Raw genomic sequence first — 24,231 nt, 5'->3', positions numbered from 1 at the left:
AAGTTGCAGATAATGCAACTTTAAAAAAATCTACTGTGTTATTTAGCACTTTTTTTCACTCTGAGTAGACCCACTCAAGTTAATGGACTTGACTAACTTACGTTCATTAATTTCTTTTTAAAAGAGTTTGCTGAAGGTATGGAAACTCTAGGAGAGGCTTTCCTTGCAGCTCTCTGTCCTTCCTTGTGTCTTGCTCATTATCCTACATGTCTAATTACTTAGTTATATTATCATCTTCATCATCATTTGAATTTATATACTGCCCTATACCCGGGGGGTCTCAGGGTGGTTCACAGAATAAAATCAAGCTATAAAACCACAAAATACATAATAAAAATAAAAACAACAACCCAATAGTTATACTGATCACTTGCTCTGGAGCAGCAGTCTTCCACCTTTCCACCTTTACTACACGTTCAACACAAACACACACTTTTTACGGTGGTGGCAGAGCTGCTGTTGAGACCCACCTTAGATCCCAGGACCGGCTACTTATCTACCAGTTGAAGTCTAGTGCAGATTCTCAGATTCTCAAGGCTTTCATGGCATATGGTTGAAGCTCAGTGCTTTACGGCCCTGAGAGGCTCTCAGAGTGGCTTGCAAAATAAAACTGCACTCCAGCCTAGTGCAGGAGTAGAAACTGCAGGCTGTCCACACTGAGGAGCCAGGATTATTCATGCAGCATTTCCTGCCCTCCTCCTCCTCTTTGTTTCTCTCTGGTGTGTCACACAAGGCAGCAGGCTCCCCCCAAAACACTCTGGGGGCAAGGGAGTGAGGCTGAGTTCCTGCATCTCACTGGTCACAGCCTTCCCTTACAGTCCCTCACCACCTTCACCTTCCTTTGCCCTTAATCTTACACATATGGGATTGTTTTAAATATTCTTTTCCTCCTCCTCTGCTACTACAGAATGGAGTTTGTAGCAATGAGTCAGCTGTGGTTCACCTACTGGTGCAAATTTCTAAGCTGCTTTCATATTTGCAGAGCTACTCAAAGTGTGCCTTTTGCCTGCATCACTTTTTTTAAAAAAAATCTGTATTTTAAAAATAATTTCCACTGACCTCCCCGTTACGCAACACACAAGAGCAGCTGGGAGATGCTTTAAAGCCACTTAGAGGTTGTTGTTTTTTTACAGTCAAGCAGTACATAAATTTTATGAATTAAGTGAATAAATGGTAGTGCAATTCCTGCCTCGGGGGCTGGACTGGATGTTCTCAGAGATCCCTTTCCAGCTCTCGGAATTGCAAAGTGATGCTCTGTGCTGATGGGCTGTCGGCTGTTGGGGGTTAGGACTGTGTGAGTCTCACAAGGACACTTTTCTGGCCCCCCTGCAGAAACAGGCTTCCGTGGTGGCAGAGAACAGTGTGATCTGCAGCTTCTTGCACTACATGGAAAAAGGAGGGAAGGCCTGGCACAAAGGCTGGTTTGTCATCCCCGAAAACGAGCCCCTGGTGCTGTACATCTATGGAGCCCCACAGGTATGGCAACGGCACTTGGTTCTCCTGCATGCTGCTTCTTGCCCAAGATATTATTCTGGAGGGAAAGGAGAGGGTGAGGCCCCAAATCACCTTTGAAGCAGGGGTGGGAAACCTGCGTGGCAGATCAAGGTAGTCAGGTGACAGCAAAAACTGCAAAATAATAATAATAAAATTAGCAGGGGCAATTAGTGTTAAATAGTGGGAAAGATGACAAAGGACACAGCTCTGTTAGATTCACAGCTCTTTATTACAGCAGTTAGAACTGCTCCTGGAGTCTTGACACATTGCAGCCTAGCTGGCTGCTTTATATAATACTAAGAAACTTGTAACAGTAACAACTTCCAACTAACTAACCAATCAGTGAGCGACAGTTCTCAATCCTTCATTTGCATACTGGTGGCCCTGAGTGAGAACTGCAGTTAATCTTAATACATAACAATTAGAATAAGAACTATTATTAGATTATTGATGTAAACCTCCAGAATGTATTTTGTGTAGTTAAGTTTTTACCTCTATCTTCAGTACATTTTATTTTGTTGCTATGACTAGTGGCCGGTGCAAATAAAGATTCTTCCGATTCTGCATGGCCCTCCAGAGGTTGCAGGACTCCAGCTCCCATCAGCCCCAGACACCATGGGAGCTGCAGAACATCCCTTGCCTGACTTCAAAGCACGCTTCGGCCTGGTGTTGGGAAGGCAGAATGCTGCGCTAGGCAGGCAGTCGACAGCCTGGCCATGTTTGTGGGGTTCTGACCTCTCTCCCTACCTGTCCTGCAGGATGTCAAGGCCCAGCGATCGATGCCTCTGATCGGTTTCGAAGTGAGCCTCCCTGAACCCAGCGAGCGGGTGGACCGACGCCACGCCTTCCGGATCAGCCAGAGCCACCTGTGTTGGTATTTCAGCCCCGAGACTGAAGAGCTGCGGCAGCGGTGGATGGAGGTGCTGAGCAGGGCAGGCCGTGGAGAAGAAGGCAGAGGGCCGCCCTCCATCCAAGAGGCAGATGAGGATACGGAGGCGGAGAGAACCTAGAGGCAGAGGGCTGGGCAGCTGGGAATTGCGGATTCTGCCCACTTGGGGAACTTGCTCACCATTCTCTGACCAGTATACTTGAACGTTCCTTCCTCCCTCTCTCTGGCACTTTCTTCCCCTCCTTGTGGTCCGCATCAACGCAGCCACCCTGCCCTTGCCGCATTCCCAGCCGCAGAGGCAGCGCACGTCACACGTCCTGACATTTGCTCCAGGCCAGTTCCTGCTCCTAGCTGCAGCACGTAGTAATCGGAGCACCTCCACTTTCTTCCTTTTGTCCCGTCCTCTATGCAGGAAGAAATAGATGCGAGCGGGTGGATGTCTTCCTTCCAACACGTGCTTCCCCCTTTCTTTGCATCTTGGGCCAAGATCCGTTCTTTCAGTCCCCACTGCTTACTTACCGAACTTAGCACTTACCGAACATACGTCCTCTGCAGTGGTTTGGGGGAATTGGGGCAGGGTAGGGAGAGAGTTGAGACAATTCATTCAGTGGAACGCAAACGGGCGTGGGAATTTTCCTCTCTGAGCATTTATTTCCCTTGCTTGTTACCCTCCTCCCTGTATTTGTGTGAGACTAGGTGGCGTTTTGTCTTGTGATGTTTCCTCACACGATACTGACCATTTTTGGACCTGGAAAGGCTGATTTGAGTCTGCCTTAGCAGATGGATTATGATGACTTGAAGTCTCTCTCTCTCACCCCACACCGCCTTGAACAAAACAAGCAAGCTGGGACATGAGAGCTAGTTAGAAGAAGGAGGAGCCAGGGTCCTGGTCCTTGCTATAGCATGCAGGGTCCCCTCTTACTGATAAGGCAGCCCCGCTCCCAGCAATTGGACCGTGGTGCCTGCCACCTGCCACCACCCAATCTTCCTGCCTCTGCCAAGGGGTCCAAAGGCACGGCCCACACCAGAGCTCTCCTGTGCAAGCCCTGCTAAAGTGGGTGGAGTTGCACAAGGCTATAGGTGACATCTTTGCAACAATTGCTCTTCCAGTTTGTGCTTGAAATTTTACATATTGCAAATATGCTCCAAGGTGCTTTCAACAACGTGAAAGAATGCAATAAAATCACGTAGAAGTCAAGATAAATCCAACAGTAAAAAGGGGGGTGTGTGTGTGTGTGACAGAAATAAGCTGCTGAAAATTGATCATGTAAAAGATACCTGGAAAAATGTAATCTACAGTTGATTTTTCTAAGTGAGCAGCAAAACCTTATGGCATGGCGAGAGCAGCCTGTCTAAGGGTTGCCTCCTGAAAAGGAAATGTATCCCTAAAAACAGGTTAAAGTTAAAAAATTTCCTTTTAAACTATGGAAGGAAAATCTTCCCCCTTTTTCTAGGGGAAAACAAATTTGGGAGAAACTGAATACAGTATGTGATATATATCCCCCCCATAGAATTATAAAGTTGGAAGGGACCCCAAGGGTCATCTAGTCCAACTGCCTAAAATGCAGGAATCTCAAATAATGCATCCATGACAGGCGGCCATCCAACCTCTGCTAAAAACCTCCAGTGAAGTCCGTTCCACTGTCAAAACAACTCTTACAACCAGAAAGATTTTGCTGATGCTTAGTCGGAATCTACTTCCTTGTAACTTGAAGCCATTAGTTTGGGTCCAACCATCCAGAGCAGGAGAAAGCAAGCTTGCTCCATGTGACAGCCCTTTAGATATTTGAAGATGCCTATCAATATCTCCTCTCGGCCTCCTCTTTTCCAGGCTAAACACCCAGCTCCCTCAACTGTTCTTCATAAGGCTTGGTTGCCCTTCTCTGCACATGTTCCAGCTTGTCAATACCCTTATTAAATTGTGGTGCCCAGAACAACACAGGATTTCAAGTGTAGTCTGACCAAGGCAGAACAGAACAGAATTATTCCTTCCCTTGATCAGAACACTATACTTATGCTGATGCTGCCTAGAATAGCATATGCTTTTTTTTGCTGGTGCATCATGTTTGGCTTGTGGTCTAGTAAGACCCCTAATTTTAATACGTATTGCTGGCAAGCTGGGTGTCCCCCCATCTTAGTGCTGTTCAGCTGGTTATTCCTGCCTAAGGGAATAGAACCTTAAATGTGTCCCTATTGAAAATCATTTTGTTAGCTTGTTATGGTCATCTTGAATCCCGATTTTGGCTTCAGCATCAGTTGGGTGTCATCTGCAAATCTGACGAGCATCCCCTCAATTCCTTCATCCAAGTCATTTATAAAGATGTTGAGCAAAAACAGAACCCTGCAGCACCTTGCTTGCGATCTTTTTCCGGGGCGATGAGGAACTATTAGCAAGCACACTTTGGGTTCGGTCAGTCAACCAGCTACAAACCCAGCAACCAGTTACCTCATCCAGCCCACATCTTACAAGCTTCTTCGCAAGAATGTATTTGCCAAGCCTAAAATTATTTTACTTTTTCAACAACATGATGTGCCTAATTTACAACTTCTTTTAGCATATAAGATTGTACTATTTGGCATCTTAATGGAACTTAAGAGCAGTCCTGTGGATTTTTTAAACCCACGCCGATGAGTAGAGCCTACTCCCAGATAATTGGAGCTTCAAAAGCATAAATGTCATGCAGTGTGGAATCCTATGCCTACTGAGAACTAAGCACCACTGAGTTTGGTTTGGATAGGTTTGCAACCTTGGTTTTGTACAAACAAAAAACCCAGGCCACTGGATGCAGGATTTCCCCCCTAGTATTTGCAAACCTAGTATTCTCTGAATTTAATATTTTTCTGGCCTTCACATTTTTAGGATAGGTGGGCACCAGAATGAGACTCCATAAGCTGAATCTGAACACAGGCAAGACGTTACCCAAGAGCCTGGATGGCTACCAGTTAATTTTGCACAAAGTTGTGGGGTTTTTGTGGTGCCTGCCTGATATTGTCAGCAAAATGCCAGCCAGGATCTCACCCACCCCCTCCCAATTCTTATCCTTTCTGGGTGAAATCTATTAAGGTAGAAAAACCAGTTGCAAATGACCAGTTTACAATTTTAAGCCCCAATTTTATGCACCCCCAAGTTGCATTCATTTTAGTATTAAAGTTAAGAACTGCCTTGCTCAATCAAAACAAGGTTTATCTGCCAATACTTTATTCTGTCTCTTGAGTTCCTCGCCAGCAGGGTATGACATCAATAGCCATTCTCCTGTTCTCTGCACCTGCCGTTCTGAGTGATACATGGAAGTGCCATTTACCTACCCTAGCTAATATAAAGCCAGTGATAAAACATAAAAAATAAGATGAGGCCACAGCCACCTTTGAGCAGGCAAGCCCCATGCCATATAAAATAGGGTGCTTGTGCAGCAGATGCTCCTAGCGGATTTTGCCGAGAAAGGGGGTCATTACAATGGGGAGAAAAACCTCTCTTGCACAACCTTTTCTCAAATGCAGTTGCTTCCCCTCTGCAGTGCACTTAAACGTGAGTTGGTGTTCCTCCATTCTGTTCCAATTCTTTATTGGACAGTCACAGAAGCTTCCTATGATCCCTCCAACATTTCTCTCCCCCTCCCCTTGCTTCTACTATTTCAACTTATATGTGAGCAGGTTGGGGGGGGGGTGTCCTAAAAAACAACACCCAACTTGGTTGCCCTGTTTTATGAGAGGCTCCTGGTGGGGGCTGTTGGTGCCTGTCCCAATTCTTTGTCATCCTCTTCCCATCCCCATCGTGGTGTAGAGCTAGTGCATGTAACTTTTATATTAAAAAAGTCAGTATTAATGGATATACAAAATCTTACCAAAATAATATTTTATTGTTGCTCATGTATAGTGGCTGGCCACTACAGAGGATAGGGAAGGGGGCTTCTATTGAGAGAAGCGCCCTGGCCCACAACCAAGGATTTGTGTATTGTCCATGTTACTTTCTAGTTTCATTATTGTATTTGGTTTTCCATTGTCGTCTTTTTTTTTTTTTAAATACAGAATTTTGTTTTTCTGTTACGCTTATCTGTCTGTTTCAATAATGTCTAGAACGCAATCTTTCCCTTCGGGATGGGGTTGGGGGAAAAGATATGGGCCTGATTTAGTCTTCTGGGAGTTGAAGAGGAGGCAATGGAAATGTTGAAATCAGTGTCTTGCCATGGAAGAAGATATTTCCTTGCAAAAGAACCCACCCTGCTGCTAAAACAGCCGTTTTTAAGCTCAAGGAGGTGGCAGAGGTGGAAGATGGCCTCCTGTGCATTGAAAAGAAAATCCTTTCAAGGATCCTCAGCCCTTTGAGCCCTGAACCTGTATCCCCTTCAGCGCAGGAGAGCCTTTACCAAGTGAGGAGCAGAGGGACCAAGCAGCTGTGTCTGCACAAGATACTTAGGCCTGTGCAGAAGCCTCACACGCAGAGACCAAAAACATCTCTGTCAGCCAAGTTGCTCCTTTTGATGCTTTAAAAATAAATATTAGTCTCTTGCAGCTGGGGGTGAGGGGAATCACACAATCCCATGTCCCTGCCGCACCAGCTCAACCAGAACTCCTGCAGTCGTGGTGCCTGCCCCTTGTTCTTCATTTCTTTTTCTTCCTCACCAAGGTCCAGCCATCTTCAGGATCTGCACCGGAGGAAGGTGGTGGGCTGGGCTGGGCTCCATTCATGCTGGGAGCAGCACTGCAGTCCATAGCCTGGGTAGGGGAGAAAATGAGACAATGTTATCGGCGACTGGATTTAATTGCTGTTTTCTGGTTCACGTAATTTCTGCTTTTAACATTCTGGGCCAAAAACCCAGTTTGTAGCCTTCACTGTTTGAAAAATGCAGTAGTTCGTAGGATTTACAAAGGAACATGCTTCACAGAAACCTGTCTCTGGGCAAGTCCAAGGAGCCATGGTTCTCACCAACCAGTTGCGGTCTAAATCTGCTGAATTAAATAGCCAGTTCCTTAACCTCATCATCGGACAAGTTTAGACTGGAGCAAATGGCTCCTGTCATCTGGACCTTGGTTATGCACCATAACTTATTTCTCCTTCCTTCATGGCATTGTCATGTTTCCCTCCTCTTCCCTCCATCCTTGTGTCAGCCTACTGAGTTATGAAGAAACTTGAAATCTGGTTCTGAATAAAGCCAGCAGATCAGAGGTTATGCAAAACAAGTGACAGGCTGGCTGGCTGTTTTCATTTTCTGTGCAGTTTATTTGTCATACCTCTTCCTCAGTCCCCTGTTCCTCCTCACTGCTGCTTTCCTCTGCTGGCTTTGATTTTGCAGCTGCCACCTTTGCCTCTTGCTTCTTCTGAGCCAGCCGGACAATGGCTTCGTGCACTGCGGCTCCCTCTCCCTGCTGGCACTGACCAAAGAACAGGCGCAATTGCTGGCTTACCTACAGTGCGGGAAGAGGGTCAAGTCTCTTTCAGCGAGCAGAGCAAGAACTTCCACAGGGCTAACCGCTGCAGCAATGCCCTCCTCCAGAGCTGGCACTAGAACAGCATCTTCCATCAGACCACACACACAGCTCCTAGAGCAGAGAACGGAAGCCAAAGGTTCCCGTTCTCAACTTATCTGCATGTTTACTGCTGAAGTTGGCAGCCATCTCATTATACTTCTGTTCATACTAATAAAAATAGCCACAAGATACAGGAAAAAGAATGCCATTTATATTGGGGAGAGTTCTTTCCATCTGCATGCACATTTGAAGAGGGCTGAGCCAGGGTCAGAAATGGCTCTGGGGCCAAAATGCTACAGTGTGCAAGTCACAAGGCACCCGTCACACATGCACCCGTCCTAATGAAAAAAGAGACGTTGCCTTAAAAGCCCCTCCTCTTCCCGACTTTTCTCGCTGGGAGAAGTGTCTGCCAATTTTTTTCCAGCTTAGGAAGCTGATGGATGTTATGTTTTTATGCCACCCTTCCTCCAAGAAATTCAGAGTAACATACGAGCTTTCTCCCTCCTAATTTTATCCTCACATTAATCTTCAGTGATTGGCAGTGATTGACCTAAGGTCACCCAGTAGCTAAGCAAGTCTCCCTGGTTTAAGGCTCTAGTTTGCTGCTATGCTGTGCTAACTTTCAGTTGACTGGATAAACTGATCCTACTCAAAAAGCAAGAGTAATTTTGTGTGTGTGGTTGTTCTAGCTACCGGTTTTAAGATGGGATTTCTTGCCTTGCACAAAACTGACAAAAACCCTGCCTTTTCTCTGTTATACTATCCTCTGCTGTGCAAAGGTGAGAAGCAGCATTTGGAAAAAATTGGCTCCCCAGATTTGGAAGGCAACTTCATCTGACATTTTCCTTCTCCACTGTTCTGTAGCTGCAGTGCCTCAATGTACAGTGCAAGAGTGCCCCACAGTGGTAAATGGCGGTCAGATCGGGGAGGCAAGAGGCAGTTAAAATGTCTAGGTCCTGGGGCTGGATTACACGAATGAGGGAGAAATGGATACAGCTGGAGCAGAAGGTGTGACAAAGAAAGCAACCCTTCTAAGGGCAGAAGAATCCATCCAAACACAAAAAAAGGAATGACTAGTTTGATGTGTTTGTGCTGCAAGGTCCAAAATTCATCTTCCTGCACTGCATGAAAGGCATCTATATGAGGGCTGAGAATTTGAGGGTTAAAAAAATAAAGTTCTACTCATATTTGCAGAAAGGCTTTGTAAAAGCAAAGTCTCAAGTGCATTTTTTTTTTTAAATCAGCTTGCTGTGAACTAGCGGAATTCATCTCAATGGCTGCAGTTTTGGGTCTGCCTTATAATAAGCTAACATTCCTACCCCAAATTGTGGTTTTTTTATGTTTTCCTTCATATTGAGGGGACTGGGGCAAATGGTTTCAGCTCAGATTGGCTAGCAATCCTGGTGCTTTATTTTTGATTTACATCCTTGGCTTGCTTTTGCTCTCCAGTTGTGACACTTCATGCAATGGATTGTGTAGGTTCCTTTGCAGGACACTGACACAGTATGCCCTGCCTTGCATTTGGAATTGGTGACTTTCTGGCCTTCCAGCCCCATGATTTTTAAAAGCATCCAATCATCAGCAAGGAAAAATCAAGCCGTTCATGACCTCCCACGTGCCCTGGTGACTTGCAGACCAGTCTGCTAGACTATCTAAGGCCAACCCCACTTGAGGTGTCAACAAATACTGAAGCATGGTAAAGTGGGCACACCTGAGACTGGCTCTGGCTAGGTACAGAATGGGGAGGAAGAGAAGAAGGGGCTGAGTCCCATTTCAGTCTAGAGCAGGGGTCTGCAACCTTTAAGACAAAAAGAGCCACTTGGACCCATTTCCGAAGGAAAAAAAACTGGGAGCCGCAAAACTCGTCATTATAAAAATAACTTTTTTGTCACCTTTTTTTATTATTTCTTTGTTTGACCCCTCAGAATTACTCCTCCTCATAGAAATAAACGTTAAATTAACAAGTTACCTTTTTTTGTGTGTGTGTTCTTCACTCCCCTTCAAAACAGTGACCAGCGTACATGCCCCTTACAATGTAGCAGGCGGGCGGGAAGGTGACGTCGGGACGGTGTGTGACTAACGCACGCACCACCCCCATGCAACGTCACAGCCAGTACAGCACCCTCCACAGTGGGGAGTGTCGGGGCGCACAATGCGCCTCCTCCCCTCGCTAGTATCCGCCCCGGAGCCGGGGCAAAGGTGTAAAAGAGCCACATGCGGTTCCGGAGCCGCGGGTTGCAGACCCCTGGTCTAGAGGAAAGCAATGGTTTGGGGAGCTCTGGGAGTTGCAGGAAGAATCATTTCTGACACCAAAGCTTCACAACCAGCAGACAAAGTCACTCTGCTTCAGACTGTAAAGAGGGGATTGCTCATATGACTGAATGCTCCTTTGTACCTTAGGGACACGGGTGGTGCTGTGGGTTAAGCCACAGGGCCTAGGACTTGCCGATCAGAAGGTCGGCGGTTCAAATCCCCGCGATGGGGTGAGCTCCCGTTGCTCGGTCCCTGCTCCTGCCAACCTAGCAGTTCGAAAGCACGTCAAAGTGCAAGTAGATAAATAGGTACTGCTCCGACGGGAAGGTAAACGGCGTTTCTGTGCGCTGCTCTGGTTCGCCAGAAGTGGCTTAGTCATGCTGGTTACATGACTCAGAAGCTGTCTGCAGACAAACGCCAGCTCCCTCGGCCAATAAAGCAAGATGAGCACCGCAACCCCAGAGTCAGTCACGACTGGACCTAATGGTCAGGGGTCCCTTTACCTTCTTATCTTAAAAAAAATATTCTAGATGTACAAAACTAGATGCAAGGGAGAAAAGTTCCAAGTGTAGCTTTCTCCCCAACATGATAATTTTGGAAGTGTAATTTTTTCTTTTTACACCAAGCAACATTCAGTCACATAAGCCCTTATTTGCAGTTTGAAGTGGTGCAGGCTAGGTTTTCTCACCTGCTGCTTGTGAGAAACAAGTCCTAAGAAATACCACTGCACTCTCAAAGGGAGACAGGAGATCTAAGACAAGAGATGATGCTCATTCTCAGTGGGAAAACCAGCCAGTGCAGGTTTGCAGGAAGGAAGCAAATGTGACACAGCCTGGGAAAGACCTATACAGTCCCTTGGAGCCTAGACTAGATGCTTCCATCCCAACAGAGGGTGTGTGTGTGTGTGTAGGTGTAAGGAAGAGAGGGCTTTGCATATACCTGAGCTAAGCTTCCATCTTCTATCATAGTGTCAAATTCATTGTTCATCAACTCGGCAAGGAAATCTTCTATCTCATCCAGCTCCAAGTCAGCTACAGAGAAGAAGGTAGACAAGGAGTTAAAAGTCTGTGTAGAAAAGAGGAAAGAATTCAGTGATTCAAGTGGCCAGGAACTCCGTAAGAGATGCCAGAAAACAGGTATGGGGACCCGTTGGCCCTCTCAGATGTTGCTGCACTGCAGCTTCCATCATTCTTGACCACTGGCCTTGCTGTCTGGGGATGATGGGAGTTGCAAGTCCAACAACACTGGGTGAGGGGTGGTGCACAGGTTCCTCCTTCCCAACCATAAAAGTGGGGATTCAGGCTCACAGATAGTACCCTGCCCAAATGAACCCCAAAGCCCCCAGATGTAATCATTCAACCTAACTCTCTTGCCAGACGCTCTGCTCGCTTCTGCAAGCACCTCTCTGGCTGCTACTTCTAGGTAACTGCGAGACCAGCCTGATTTGAGCTGCCCACCACAACACAAAATAAAATAAAATGAGGCACCCACCATGTTGTGCCAAACACAGGGCAGACCCAAAGTCTGTGGGTCTCCTGTCTGATGTTCTGCCTTTTAGTGGACCGGGTTAGTATTTGTCCTGTTCCTGATGTTCACAGATGAATGCTTTTATTATTCTTATTTTCTGTTGTGGATTTTACATGTTTGATAAGTTGCTCTGTAATTTAATATTTCTTAAGTTGCTTTGAGATGTTTTGTTAACAGCTATGAGCACATATAATAGTACAGTGGTGCCCCGCAAGACGAATGCCTCGCAAGACGAAAAACCCGCTAGACGAAAGGGTTTTCCGTTTTGGAGGCGCTTCGCAAAATGAATTTCCCTATGGGCTTGCTTCGCAAGACGAAATGTCTTGCGAGTTTTTCCGACTTTCCCCCCCTTTTTCTAAGCCGCTAAGCTGGTAAGCCGCTAAAAGCCGCTAATAGCGCTAATCCGCTAAGCCGTCAATGGGCTTGCTTCGCAAGACGAAAAAACCGCTGGACGAAGAGAATCGCGGAATGGATTCTTTTCGTCTTGCGAGGCACCACTGTAACAATAATAGGTTTATCTTCCATGGAGTCTGCTATCTGGTTCAACAGAACATTATCTTGTTTAGGGACCTCACCATTGCTTTGAAAGTATTGCTCCACAGCCTCCACCATCCATTCAGCTTTCTCATGGCTGTACGCCCCTCCAAAGCCATTTTCAACTGCGACCTGCATCAGAAGATGACAAAGCTACATTCATAAAAGAGAGTAGTTAGGCAGTTCTGCAGGAAGCAAACTCCAAGCTAATGAGTTGAGGTTGCTTGGAGTGAAGACACAGATATTAAGAGTGCTGGGGCTGGTTTAATACTATCTTCACACAAGGTGGTATCCAATGTTGATATAGCCAGAGTAGATCCATTGAAAATCAAATGACTTAAGTAACCAAACTCCATGGATTTTAATGGGCCAACTCTACATATGACTTAGCTGATACCACCCACATGTTTTCAGTCCTGGTTTCCACTACAATAATGTAACAAAACAGTTTTTGGGGTTTTCAGCTGTCTTTCAGAAGATGAATTAGGGGAAAGCCACTTCCTCCCTTTGTCACAGATGTGTTATGGCCATGATGGGCAGGGCATCTACCGGGTAGCGTTAATGACATCACAAACACCACCTCCAACAATCCTTGGAACCTTCATTTTTTCATTTAAGATGGAGAAACATAAATGTGTGTCAAAATAGTCTGCCTAAAGCACAAAGGAGGGGGCATGAGTGACAGCCCACATGTACAGTGACACAGCTTTCCATTTTCCTGTTTGTACTTTTGTACCACTTCAAACTGCAGATGAAGACCTCTGTATAATAACTAAAAATAAAGAAGTGACCCACATTGTCACCCCTGGTTATTTCAAATCTCCTGGTTCTTTTTTAAAATAAATTTTAATGGGGCTTATAAAGAAAAATATAAAGATTATTATCAAATATCATTTTTTTGTCCAAACTAAAACATTAATCTAAAAGCAAAAAAAGAGAAAGAGGTAGAAAAAAGGAATAGAAAAAGATTGAGAGAAATTAAGAAGCTAAAGAACTTCTGATTCCTCATCTGACCACTACAGTGGTACCTCTAGATACCACTAGTTCCGGAGCCCCGTTCGTATCTAGAAGTAAACGTAAGTAGCAACGGCACGTCTGCGCACGCTCGTGTCACTTTTCGCCGCTTCTGCGCATGACGTCATTTTGAGCTTCTGTGCATGCGCAAGTGGCGAAACCCGGAAGTAACGCGCTCTGTTACTTCTGGGTTGCCGAGGAGCGCAACTCGAACATGCTCAACTCGAAGCGTATTCAACCTGACTGTATATACAAACATTCATTCACTCCACTTTTAACACCTAATAAAGCCACTTTCTAGTAATCATAACCTTCAATCCTCAAATCCAAATGTCATCATTTCTTTTTCTTTTTAATGCAAATCCTATGAGAGGTTTCCAATCTTCAGTAAATATTAACAATGACTTTTCTCTGATTAAACATGTCAGTTTTGTCATCTCAGCTAAGTCCATTAATTTTAGCAAAATCTTTTGGTTCTTCAAAATCATGCAACATTGAGAACATCAGGCCTAAGGCCTCCCTAGTCCAGGATCCAGTTTCCTACAGTGCCCAACCAGAAGCCCACAGGCCAGGAGAGAAGGACAATGGCACTTTCCCACTGCTGCTTCCTGACAGCTGGTGTTCAGAGAGGCATGCTGCCTGATTCTAGAGACAGCACGCAGCCATGACGGCTAGTAGTCATTGACAGCCTTACCCTCCATGAATAAGTCTATTCCCTTTCAAAGCCGTCTAAGTTGGTAGCCATCACTACACCTTGGGGAAGCAAATTCTACAGGTTAACTGCACTGCTTGAATATGCTGCTGCCTTTTGTCTGGCATGTTTATTCAGATGTCAGTCGCAGAGTGCTTATGCCTAGGTGAGTGTTCTTTGGATTATAGCCAGAGTTTCCACCGGTATTATTTTTTCCAGGATGTTTATCAGGTGCACATAGTTGTGTAACGAGTTCCTATTCAACAGCAGAGTATGCTAACCAACTGTAACTATTAATTGGCTCGACACCAGTTGCGCATGTAGGTACCATATTGAACCCCTTTGGCACAGAGTTCAAAGTTCTGAAAATTATACTTCTTCAGGAGGTATCTTTGTATGCCATATTAAAACTTTTACAGATCTGTGGCTTCTATATAGGAAAAAGGAGTACTTTTCTAGTTGTATTTTTGAAGTTAAGAATTCAGTTTTTGTGATAGCTACTCAGCCCCTAAGAAATTGATTCGTTTTAATTTCTTCCATTTTTTTTCTGGACACATGCAGAACAGGGACCATGCTTAGAAACAGTGATGGGAGGTGGAAAATTTTCCAGTTCAAAATTTTTCTATGGATGTATTTCAGTTTCATAAGGTTCATAAGTAATAATGAATGAATGCCAGCTGCAAATATTGTACTGGGCAAGCTTGGCAGTTTCAAAGTTTTTAGCTTTGTTTATTAAATACAATTAAAATAAATATGTTAAATTAGATCACAATCTAGGCATCATAGAATTTTCCAATGCCAACTTACAAACATTTTGCAGTTTTCCAGAAAACCCACATCATGGCTTAGAAAGACATCTAGCGGGAGATGATATAATAAAGTTAAAAAGTAATGCTTAAAATGGTGTCATGGTTGCAGAGAAAAGTTACCACCATTTGTACGTGTACATAAATAGCAGCAGAGAAGACACATTTACAGCCTCACCCAGTGCATTTTTACCCTAAATCCTGGCCTGTATTTTGCCAGAACGAAGGTGGCAACCCTACACACCAGCAACCAAAGTGCACAGTAAAGTATGAAGTCCGCTTCCATCTGCCTCACACTTTGCTTTAAAAGCACATTTCCTTTTTCTACTATTATCTGAGCTCATGGGAAACAACATGAGGCAGTGATGGTCAACAATTTGGATGGATTTAAAGGACGACGCTCCCCACCCAGAGCCGGGCTCAGGGCGGCTAACACCAACTATAAATTACAATAAAACGTAATAGGGGGAAAAACAACAAACAAACAAACAATTAAAATGGCTTAAAATACAGCTTAAAATGCAGCCTCATTTTAGTAGTAACTCATAAATCAAGACCATCAAGGGAGGAAACATCAGATATTCACCCGAGCCAGCTATCCATGCTGTTCCTACATGGGCCAGCAAAAAAGCCAAGGGAAAATTTATATACCAAATCCTATATAAGGGGTCAAAGTGAGTCCAAGCCAAAGGCCAGGCAGAACAGCTGCGTCTTGCAGGCCATGCAGAAAGATGTCAAATCCTGCAGGGCCCTAGTCTCTTGTGACAGAGCGTTCCACTAAATTGGGGCCACTGCTGAAAGGGCCCTGGTCCTAGTTGAAACCAATCTAACCTCCCTGAGACTTGGGACCTCCAAAGTGTTATTTATGGACCTTAAGGTTCTCCGTGGGACATACCAGGAGATGCGGTCCTGTAGGTACGAGGGCCCTAAGCTGCATAGAGCTTTAAAGGTCAAAACCAGCACCTTAAACCTGACCCTGTACTCCACCGGGTGCCAGTGCAGCTGGTAAAGCACTGGATGAATGTGATCCCACGGCAAGGACCCTGTAAGGAGCCTCGCCACGGCATTCTGCACCCGCTCGAGTTTCTGGGTGAGCCCCGCGTAGAGCAAGTTACAGTAATCAAGCCTGGAGGTGACCATCGCATGGATCACAGTGGCCAGTTCAGGGCGAGAAAGGGAAGGGACCAACTGCTTAATATGGCGAAGATGGAAAAATGCCACCTTTGCTGTGGCTGCAACCTGCGCCTCCATAGAAAGGGAAGTGTCAAAGGTTGCACCCAAACTCTTGATAGAATCTGTGTAGCTTAGAGCTATTGATGACTATGAGCCAAGACAGCTTTGTTCTGCCTCCCCTGAAGGAGGCGGTATGCCTCTGAATGCCACGTGCTGGAAGTGCAGGAGGGGAAAGAAGTCAGATTAGCCTCAACCAGAGCCAGGGCCTTTTCAACACTGGCTCCGGCCTGGTGGAACGCTCTGTCTCATGAGACCAGGGCCCTGCGGGATCTGATTTCTTTCCGCAGGGCCTGTAAGACAGAGTTGTTCCGCCTGGCCTTTGGCTTGGAATCAATTTGACTCTTTTTTGATTCTCTTTCTTCTTCCTTTCTCCTTCTGTGTTGGAATTCCTATTTGGGGACTTCCCTGGCTTTTTTCTGGCCCATGTAGGACCAGTCTGGATAGTTAGCCTTGGTGAAGACTTAACGTTTTCATCCCCCCCCCCCAAAGTTTTTGATTTGAGTTTCCACTGAAATGAGGCTGCAGTGTGATGTAGCGGTTAAGAGCGGTGGACTCGTAATCTGGTGAACCCGATTCGCTTCCCTGCTCCTCCACATGCAGTTGCTGGGTGACCTTGGGCTAGTCACACTTCTCTGAAGTCTCTCAGCCCCACTCACCTCACAGAGTGTTTATTGTGGTGGAGGAAGGGAAAGGAGAATGTTATTCACTTTGAGACTCCTCAGGGTAGTGATAAAGCGGGATATCAAAGCCAAACTCTTCTTCTTTTAATGTTGTATTTTAATTTTTTAAAAGTTGTATTTCAATCGTTTTTATATCGGGTGTTAGCCGCCCTGAGCCCGGTCTTGGCTGGGTATAAATAAAAATTTATTATTATTATTATTATTATTATTATTGCTTTGCTCATGTCGTGATTGAATTGAATTTATTAATATGGTCACAGACCAGCATCAACACACACAATAACACAGATCATAAAAAATATCAGAAATACTAGGGACAATATGAATATAACAGGGCTCTAAATACAAAAATTAAAATTAATTGTTCGCGTGCCCCCTGTATTTAACATTTAGGGGTTTGAACATTATGGGATACCACTTGCTTCTTTGCTCATGTCCTGCTTGCATGAGAGCAGGATGCTGGAGGAGATGCGCCACCCGCCTGATCCGGGGGGGGGGGGGGGCTCTTCTTATGTCCTTAAGCCAACTCCGCATTCTTTGAACCTGCGGCTACAGGAAGGAAATGCACTTTGCACATGCTCGCGCTCCAGGCTGCCTCTTTTGCTGCCTGCCTGCCTCCGCCTCCCGCTCCTCTCCCCGCTCCCTGCCTGTGGCGAAGGAATCCTACCTGCAGAGCAGGCCAGCTGCCCAGGACAGCCTCGACCCCTTGTCGGAAGAGGCCACGTGCCTCCGCCCGCGGAGTCGCCATCACCAAGCGGCAGGCAGTCACCAGGCCGAGCGCCGAGCTATCGATCAGCAGAGGAAATGGCAGGCGGGCAGGCGGAAGGAGCCGAGCGCGGAGCCCGCGAGCGCCCCTCTCCTTTCTCAACAAAGGCAGAATCCGGCAGCGGAGCCGCTTCGAGCCCGGCCGGCCGGCGGCGCGTCCACCTCCCGCCCCAAAGCAGTGCAATATTCCTGGACGCCGTCTAAACACAAGGCGATATGCTGCTGGTCTTCCTCCGATGCTTGTTGCCAAATGCCACTGGACGGCGTTGGAAAGTCGGGGCTTCCCAGTAACCACGCTTGTGGGAACATTAACTTGGCAGACAGCCCCAATCCGTACAGCTACGATTCAGGCATCATCATGGAAAGCTAGGCAATCTCAGCTGACTTTCTGAAGACTTCAGTGGGAGCCTGGCAGGATGCCGCAGATCGGAACCCAGCCATGATCCTGCAGTTTTTCCCCTTCTGCTCTCACCACAGCGGCGCCAGGAGCAACACCGCTCCCCTCCACCAACTGCCCGCTCCCACTGGGGTAAACTATGATGGCCAACAGCCACATTGATGGGAACTGAGCTTTGCTTCCATTCAAAAGCAGCACTGCTGCCTGCCAAACCCTAAAATAGCTACCCTGGGGCATGGGCAGAGCTGGGGGGCACCTGCCCCCCCAATTCAAGTAAATAAATAAAAATACTTAACTAACTGACCAATTGCATAGCAAATAACTCAGTTCCCCCCCCCCAACATAAAGCCTGCCCCCTAAAATTATTATTACTATTATTACTATTATTATTTATATATATCCCGCCCTCCCCAGCCGAAGCTGGGCTCAGAGCAGCTAACAACAATAAAAGTAACACAGCATTCTAAAATCAATTCAAAATCAAATTAATGGGTTAGAGTTCTATGAGGATTACCAAAGGAGGGGGTCAGACTCTGCCTTGGCCAAAGGCCTGGTGGAACAGCTCTGTCTTGCAGGCCCTGCGGAAAGATGTCAAGTCCCGCAGGGCCCTAGTCTCTTGTGACTGAGCGTTCCACCAGATCAGGGCCACAGCCGAAAAAGCCCTGGCTCTGGTAGAGGCCAGCCTAACCCCCTTGGGGCCTGGGACCTCCAAGATGTTTTTGTTTGAAGACGTATGGTCCTCCGTGGGACATACCAGGAGAGGCGGTCCCGTAGGTACGAGGGTCCTAGGCTGTATAGTGCTTTAAAGGTTAAAACCAGCACCTTAAACCTGATCCTGTACTCCACCGGGAGCCAGTGCAGCTGGTAAAGCACTGGGTGAATGTGATCCCGCAGCAAGGACGCCGTAAGGAGTCTCGCCACAGCATTTTGCACCTGCTGGAGTTTCTGGGTCAGTCTCAAGGGCAGCCCCATGTAGACTGAGTTACAGTAATCAAGTCTGGAGGTGACCGTCGCGTGGATCACAGTGGCTAGGTCAGGGCCACAGTAAAATAAATTATGGCTGCGCCCATGCCCAGGGGGCCAATGAGTGGTGGTGTGGTCATCAGACCATGACCCTTCTGAGACCTTTGGTCAGTGCCTGACTTAGCTAGCAGACCTGAAAAACATATCACAAACACTAATGTATCTTCTCTCCATGAATGGCAGGAAGCCATTTAGCTGGGGGAAACCTTTCCCACCAAGGGCAAGCAGATACAAGATCTTTCTCAGGTCAAACCTGAGGACCAAATAAAGCCAAGAATGCTTCCAGATAACCTGTTTATTCTGATTTGTTTTCAGGGAGAGAAGACAGTGTTGGCTATTTATTGAGAATTCATTCAGACTTGTTTGTGGGGAGGTTAGATAATGTTGCATCAAGCAAATTTTATCCCACACTTTCAAGTGCATTTCCCTATCACTATCCTTATCACAAAAAGTCCAGTCTTTTGGGGAAGAGGATTTGTTGTGCAATAACTCCCAAAAAAGTATAACGATACAATCTGAATTTGCCTGCAAGTGATTGAAAATCACACAAAAATAGTGCCAGTCTGGGAGCACCTTAAGAGAATTGTAGGAAGCAAGGAGAAGAATGTGGACTGATAACATCATGCATGATGGCAAAATAAAACCAGTCACAAGTACTGTATTTGGGTGCCTCCTTCCTCCCGTTCACAAAGTTCTGGATCCTGGAATTTCTGATCCTGACAGTGTCCTCAGTATTTATTTCAATTATAATTTCCCAGTGCAGATTCTCCTCACATTCCACCCAAAAAACATACCTCAGGACCCAATGTGAGATTATGAGAATAGAAGATCTGCCCTACAATGGTGCAAAATCCTGGGTAGGGGATCTTTATTTATTTATTTTTATTTATTTTTTACAGCCAGACACTAATACCTGACTCTCATGATCACATCTCACATCTTTGCTGAATTCCATCAGGAAAATTATGGATCAGGTGCCTTGTGGCACAAAACCCACAAGAGCACAAATTGGCATTGTCCTCTGGTGACTTGCAACACAAACTGATTCATGTCTTCTACTCAGAAGTAAGCTCCACTGTATTCAATGGGATTTTCTCCCAGGGAATGGGTATATATCTGTAGTTTCTTTCCAGAAAGATGCACATATTGTTTGAAGTTGATAACATTTGTTTTCTGCTGCTTTGTTTGGAAAAAAGGGGGACCATGGGGCAGCAGAAGATAGCGTGCCGTGGATTAAAAAAGAAAAAAGAAACTTTTAAAAACCTGTTCCAGTAGAACAGTTGTTATAGAAAAAAATAGGGGTGTTGGCTTTTGCTGCCCAGTTCCCCAAGGGACTGAGTCCTCTAAGTCCATGATTGGTCAGAGATGAATGGATGGAGGCAAGATCCATAGAAAGAAAGGCAGATTTTTGTTGCAAGAGTTCCCTCCCCTCTCTGCAAGGAGGTAGGAGAGACCCAGAACAATGATGCACAAGCCCCTATAAAGACAGCCCAAGACCACCCTCCAAAATATCATACATGCATCACAGAAGGAGGCATTCTCCAGCAAAAAATTGAGTGCTGCTTCTCTCCTGCCAGGATACCTGATGATGCCTTACTTGGTTGCATTTTCTGGGTAGCCTGGCCATTCCTTTTGGAGGATAAATGCTTTAGTTCCTGAATCTCTTACGCATACTGATAGTTTGCGCAGCCTGATACTTGCCAGACCATATTTGCAAGGAGGTGCAAGCCCTTACAGTCCAAAGATAATTGGAAAGCTTTTCCCATTTCCTTCCTCCTTGCAGAGAAATATTCGAGGTCAATTTGGGAGTCAAAATGCGCTTCAGGATTGCTCTCCTGTACTATTTCAGTCACCTAGTTTATATACTTATGTTTTTGTGTTTGCCGTGTACATTTATGAACGTTTATTCTACATTTGAGACCTTTGAATTCTTACAACTCAATGCATGGCCTTCACGCCTTCTCTTGTCAACACTGAGGTAACTCCCGTTAAAATGCGCGGCAACGCAACGACCCCCCCCTCCATCCCTTCCCATTACTGGAGGCAAAGCAAAATGGCCGACGTGGAATCTCACCCGCCACTACTCTCCCGCCACATTCCCCGCCCGCCCGCCCGCCCGCTTTCTTCCCACAAGAAGAAACTACAATTCCCAAGAAACCCCGCGCGCAAATAGTCCGATGCCAAGGCTGGCGGGGGGGGGGGCTGCTGCTGGCAGACGCAGCCAAGTCAATGGGGATTATCCTCTCTCTCTCTCTCTCTCTCCGCCCTCCTTCCCCGCCTCGCCTCATCTTAGCGGGCGATGGTGAGGAAACGGAGGGTCTTTTCTGGGGGTAGTTTCAGTGGCTGTGGAGAAGTAGTTGCCCAAGAGTGAGGGGGGGGGCGCTTTACCCGCCCCCCCCCCCCAAGAAGAAAGGTCAGTGAACTAAAATGGAGGTTCGGTCGGAGAAGGTCTTGGGGAGCGGCGTGGTCCCGACTCCCGAGGCGGCCCGCTCCTCAGTGCAAAAGTCCCGCGAATCCCCTTTTCGAAAGTTCACATAGGCGCCCTGCTCTCTTGCAAGGGGCTCAAGGCAGCCTCCGGGCCGCCAGCCGCTTTCCTCCCCACAACAACCCGGTGAGGGAGGACAGGCTGAGAGAGCGGGGCTGGCCTGAGGCCGCCCAGAAGGGATCGCCTTCCTTGGCACTGTAACCCCCGTAGCCTAGGCTGGGTCTCAAACGAAAGGGGGATATGTTTGTGGGCATCGATCCAGCCGGAGTTTCTGAGTCCTGCAGCGTTTTGTTTTTGCCTCTGGTCCTCCTTCCTTTCGGTTGTCACTTTCCGCTGTAGATTTCCCTCACACATGTCCTTCATTCGGGAGGCAATATGCTTACAGTATTTGGCTATGGGAGCTAATCTGAATGAAACGGAAATTGGATAAGAATAAAGATGTGACGCAGGTGGCGCTGTGGGTTAAAGCCTCAGCGCCTAGGACTTGCCGATCGAAAGGTCGGCGGTTCGAATCCCTGCGGCGGGGTGCGCTCCCGCTGCTCGGTCCCAGCGCCTGCCAACCTAGCAGTTCGAAAGCACCTCCGGGTGCAAGTAGATAAATAGGGACCGCTTACCAGCGGGAAGGTAAACGGCGTTTCCGTGTGCGGCTCTGGCTCGCCAGATGCAGCTTTGTCACGCTGGCCACGTGACCCGGAAGTGTCTCCGGACAGCGCTGGCCCCTGGCCTCTTAAGTGAGATGGGCGCACCAACCCCAGAGTCTGGCAAGACTGGCCCGTACGGGCAGGGGTACCTTTACCTTTTAAAGATGTGATAATATGGAGTCAGGAGGGGGACATTAGCTATGAGTACTTGTGCCTGAAAGAACTGAAAGGTCCACTCTTCTTAATTCTGAGAATAACTAAAGCATGCCATTCCTTCACCCTGGCAGCAACACATTACAGGAATGCATTCCCTAGTTCATATTTTGAGGACATAAGGTTCCCAACTACTCTTTTATTGGTCATCCGCCGTGTGCTAGTTGCTACTAGTGAGGCATCTAATCATAGCCTGCATTTTTATTAAGGCTTGATCAGGGCCTGTATTTTAAAATGAGCTTAAAGATTTTCAAATGTTCATGCCAGGCAGAAGACCAGCTGCCTAAGAACCTTGGCAAGATGTTTATTCTCCTGGATAAGGGGGCCCCCTGATTTATAGCAGAAAACAATTCTCAAAGTCGTAAAAAAGGGAATTACAGGCTGACAGCCAAGGTTACACTGACCCTACATATTACAGAAGATAAAAAAGCAGAGAAAAACATAATTAAGAGTGGGTAAATAATAAAATGGCGTTTCCGTGTGCGGCTCTGGCTCTGGCCAGAGCAGCGTTGTCACGCTGGCCACGTGACCCGGAAGTGTTTCCGGACAGCGCTGGCCCCTGGCCTCTTAAGTGAGATGGGTGCACAACCCCAGAGTCTGTCAAGACTGGCCCGTACGGGCAGGGGTACCTTTACCTTTACCTTTACCTAAATAGTAAAATAAAACCATGTGCCTCCCATTAAACTTGAGCCATATTTTCCTAAGGTTGAAAGGTCAAGAGCAGTGAAAAAGGCAACTGGCTTGGCTGGAGAAGAGAGGTTTTTTCCTATCTTATTTTGAGGCTGGAAACTGTTCCTTCCTTTTTTACTTTGAAAAGGTTTATTCTTCTAAAAAGCTATGTTATGTATTAAATATATTGGCTTAAATGTAATTATGCAAAGGAATTAGAAGCTAAGAAATGTTAAATCCTTATGCTAGATTCTTATTTCATATAGTTGGAAGAGATCACAGGGGCCATCAGCCACCAGCCCAGCCCCCCCTGCCAAGCAGGAAACATCATTAGAGCACACATATGGTTGTCAGGCCTTTGTTTAAAAGACCTCCAAGAGAAGGAGATCTTTCAATGATGATGTGAACTCAAGATCCTTGACATCTGTTTAAGATAAAAATTTAAGATTAAACCATTTGTTTTGGAGGGCAATAGGGCGAGGTGAGCTGGTAATTAAGGTTCCTTGTTGAGACACATGTAAGATATATTACTACTTATTTGTCATTTATAGATAGAAGAATATATATCTTTTTGTTTCCCATAAAAGGACAAGAGGAAATGGGTGTATCTTTTGTGATTGGTTCTAGCAAACAGCCAATAGGAATTTCAACCAGGCTGATTGGACAGAGGCAGCCACAGGAGGAGCAAGGGGGCTGGATTAAGGAAATATAAGTGCTGGCCAGAATGGCAGGAGGCCAGGCCAGAGCTTGGTAACCATATACCACTGTGCCTCATATTTATTTGTCTGACAAATAAATTATTATTTTAATTTCTCTATTGCTGCGTTGAATATTTCATTCCAGCTAAGCGTTAACCACAAGCAGGGTGCTACACTAGCACAGTTTATATCTCTGTTTATATCTCTGTCCAAGTTTATATCTCTGTCCAAGGTTTTCCAGCACACTTTCTGCTTGCAGGAAAGCAGGTAGCTTTGGGGATATTGGTCTCCTGTTTCTTACGGGCTTTCAATTAAAAACAACAACACATTTTTGAGTGGATGGTCAAACAAAGCAGTGCTATAAAAATGGCCCCTGTAATCAGAGGCATATTCTTTGTGGGACTGAGATTGTGTGTGTGTTTATCCCTGGAGATGCAAGGGATTGAACCACTGCATTCAAAGTGGATGCTCCACCACTGAGCTATGGCCCTCCACGAGTGGTTTTCTTACACAGCAATGCTGACCTCAATATTTATGGGATATATCTTCCAGCACACCAAGGGTTGTACATCGACCAGTCTCTGAAGACTGATAAGGATTATGACTGGATCAACTGGCAATAGTTATAAATTCTGTATAGGATAGTAGTCCTGGGCCTTCACTAGGTCAGTGGTAGAACATCTGCTTTGCATACAGAAGGTTTCAAGTTCAATCTCTGGCATCTCCAGATAGGGGTGAGAGAGACTCCTGCCT

At 46.2% G+C, this 24,231-nt stretch overlaps 3 protein-coding genes across 4 annotated transcripts in view; 2 read left to right on the top strand and 1 right to left on the bottom strand.

Annotated features, from left to right (window-relative positions):
- The window catches only part of FGD1 (FYVE, RhoGEF and PH domain containing 1), a 47,431-nt gene extending 41,004 nt beyond the window's left edge, over positions 1–6,427 (top strand). Inside the window, exons 17-18 of the mRNA XM_079960010.1 lie at positions 1,333–1,476; positions 2,253–6,427. Of these exons, the coding sequence (XP_079816136.1) occupies positions 1,333–1,476; positions 2,253–2,504 (396 nt within the window). The 3' untranslated portion in view covers positions 2,505–6,427. The remainder of the gene's footprint in view (positions 1–1,332; positions 1,477–2,252) is intronic.
- TSR2 (TSR2 ribosome maturation factor) lies at positions 6,222–17,397 on the bottom strand. The gene is made up of 5 exons (XM_079960157.1): positions 17,255–17,397; positions 12,205–12,295; positions 11,042–11,133; positions 7,613–7,786; positions 6,222–7,096 (listed from the first exon to the last, which is right to left on the bottom strand). The coding sequence occupies exons 1-5, from the start codon at positions 17,333–17,335 to the stop codon at positions 6,983–6,985; spliced, it is 552 nt and encodes a 183-aa protein (XP_079816283.1). The 5' UTR covers positions 17,336–17,397; the 3' UTR covers positions 6,222–6,982.
- Positions 17,398–20,991: 3,594 nt separating this feature from the next.
- WNK3 (WNK lysine deficient protein kinase 3) overlaps positions 20,992–24,231 on the top strand; it is an 85,364-nt gene continuing 82,124 nt past the window's right edge. Inside the window, exon 1 of one of the 2 annotated variants that reach the window (XM_079959959.1) lies at positions 20,992–21,074. The gene's annotated coding sequence lies outside the window, so the exon portion shown is untranslated. Of the gene's footprint in view, positions 21,075–21,096; positions 21,186–24,231 lie in introns of those variants that run through there. The other variant, XM_079959960.1, reaches the window with a different exon arrangement.

The sequence above is a fragment of the Podarcis cretensis genome (assembly GCF_951804945.1).
Source record: "Podarcis cretensis genome assembly, chromosome: 17".
NCBI classification, from domain to species: domain Eukaryota; kingdom Metazoa; phylum Chordata; class Lepidosauria; order Squamata; family Lacertidae; genus Podarcis; species Podarcis cretensis.
The sequence above is the reverse complement of the archived record's forward strand: the minus strand, read 5'-3'. Positions and strand labels throughout refer to the sequence as shown.

What these genes read in the sequence shown, in the direction of transcription:
- TSR2 (XM_079960157.1), bottom strand. Translation starts at nt 17,335, where the DNA reads ATGGCGACTCCGCGGGCGGAGGCACGTGGCCTCTTCCGACAAGGGGTC. An exon ending in AAGATGGAAGCTTAGCTCAG is followed by an intron (nt 7,787 to 11,041) that starts GTATATGCAAAG and finishes CCCGCACTGTAG; the next exon opens with GTAAGCCAGCAATTGCGCCT. An exon ending in AACAGGGGACTGAGGAAGAG is followed by an intron (nt 7,097 to 7,612) that starts GTATGACAAATA and finishes TCCCCTACCCAG; the next exon opens with GCTATGGACTGCAGTGCTGC.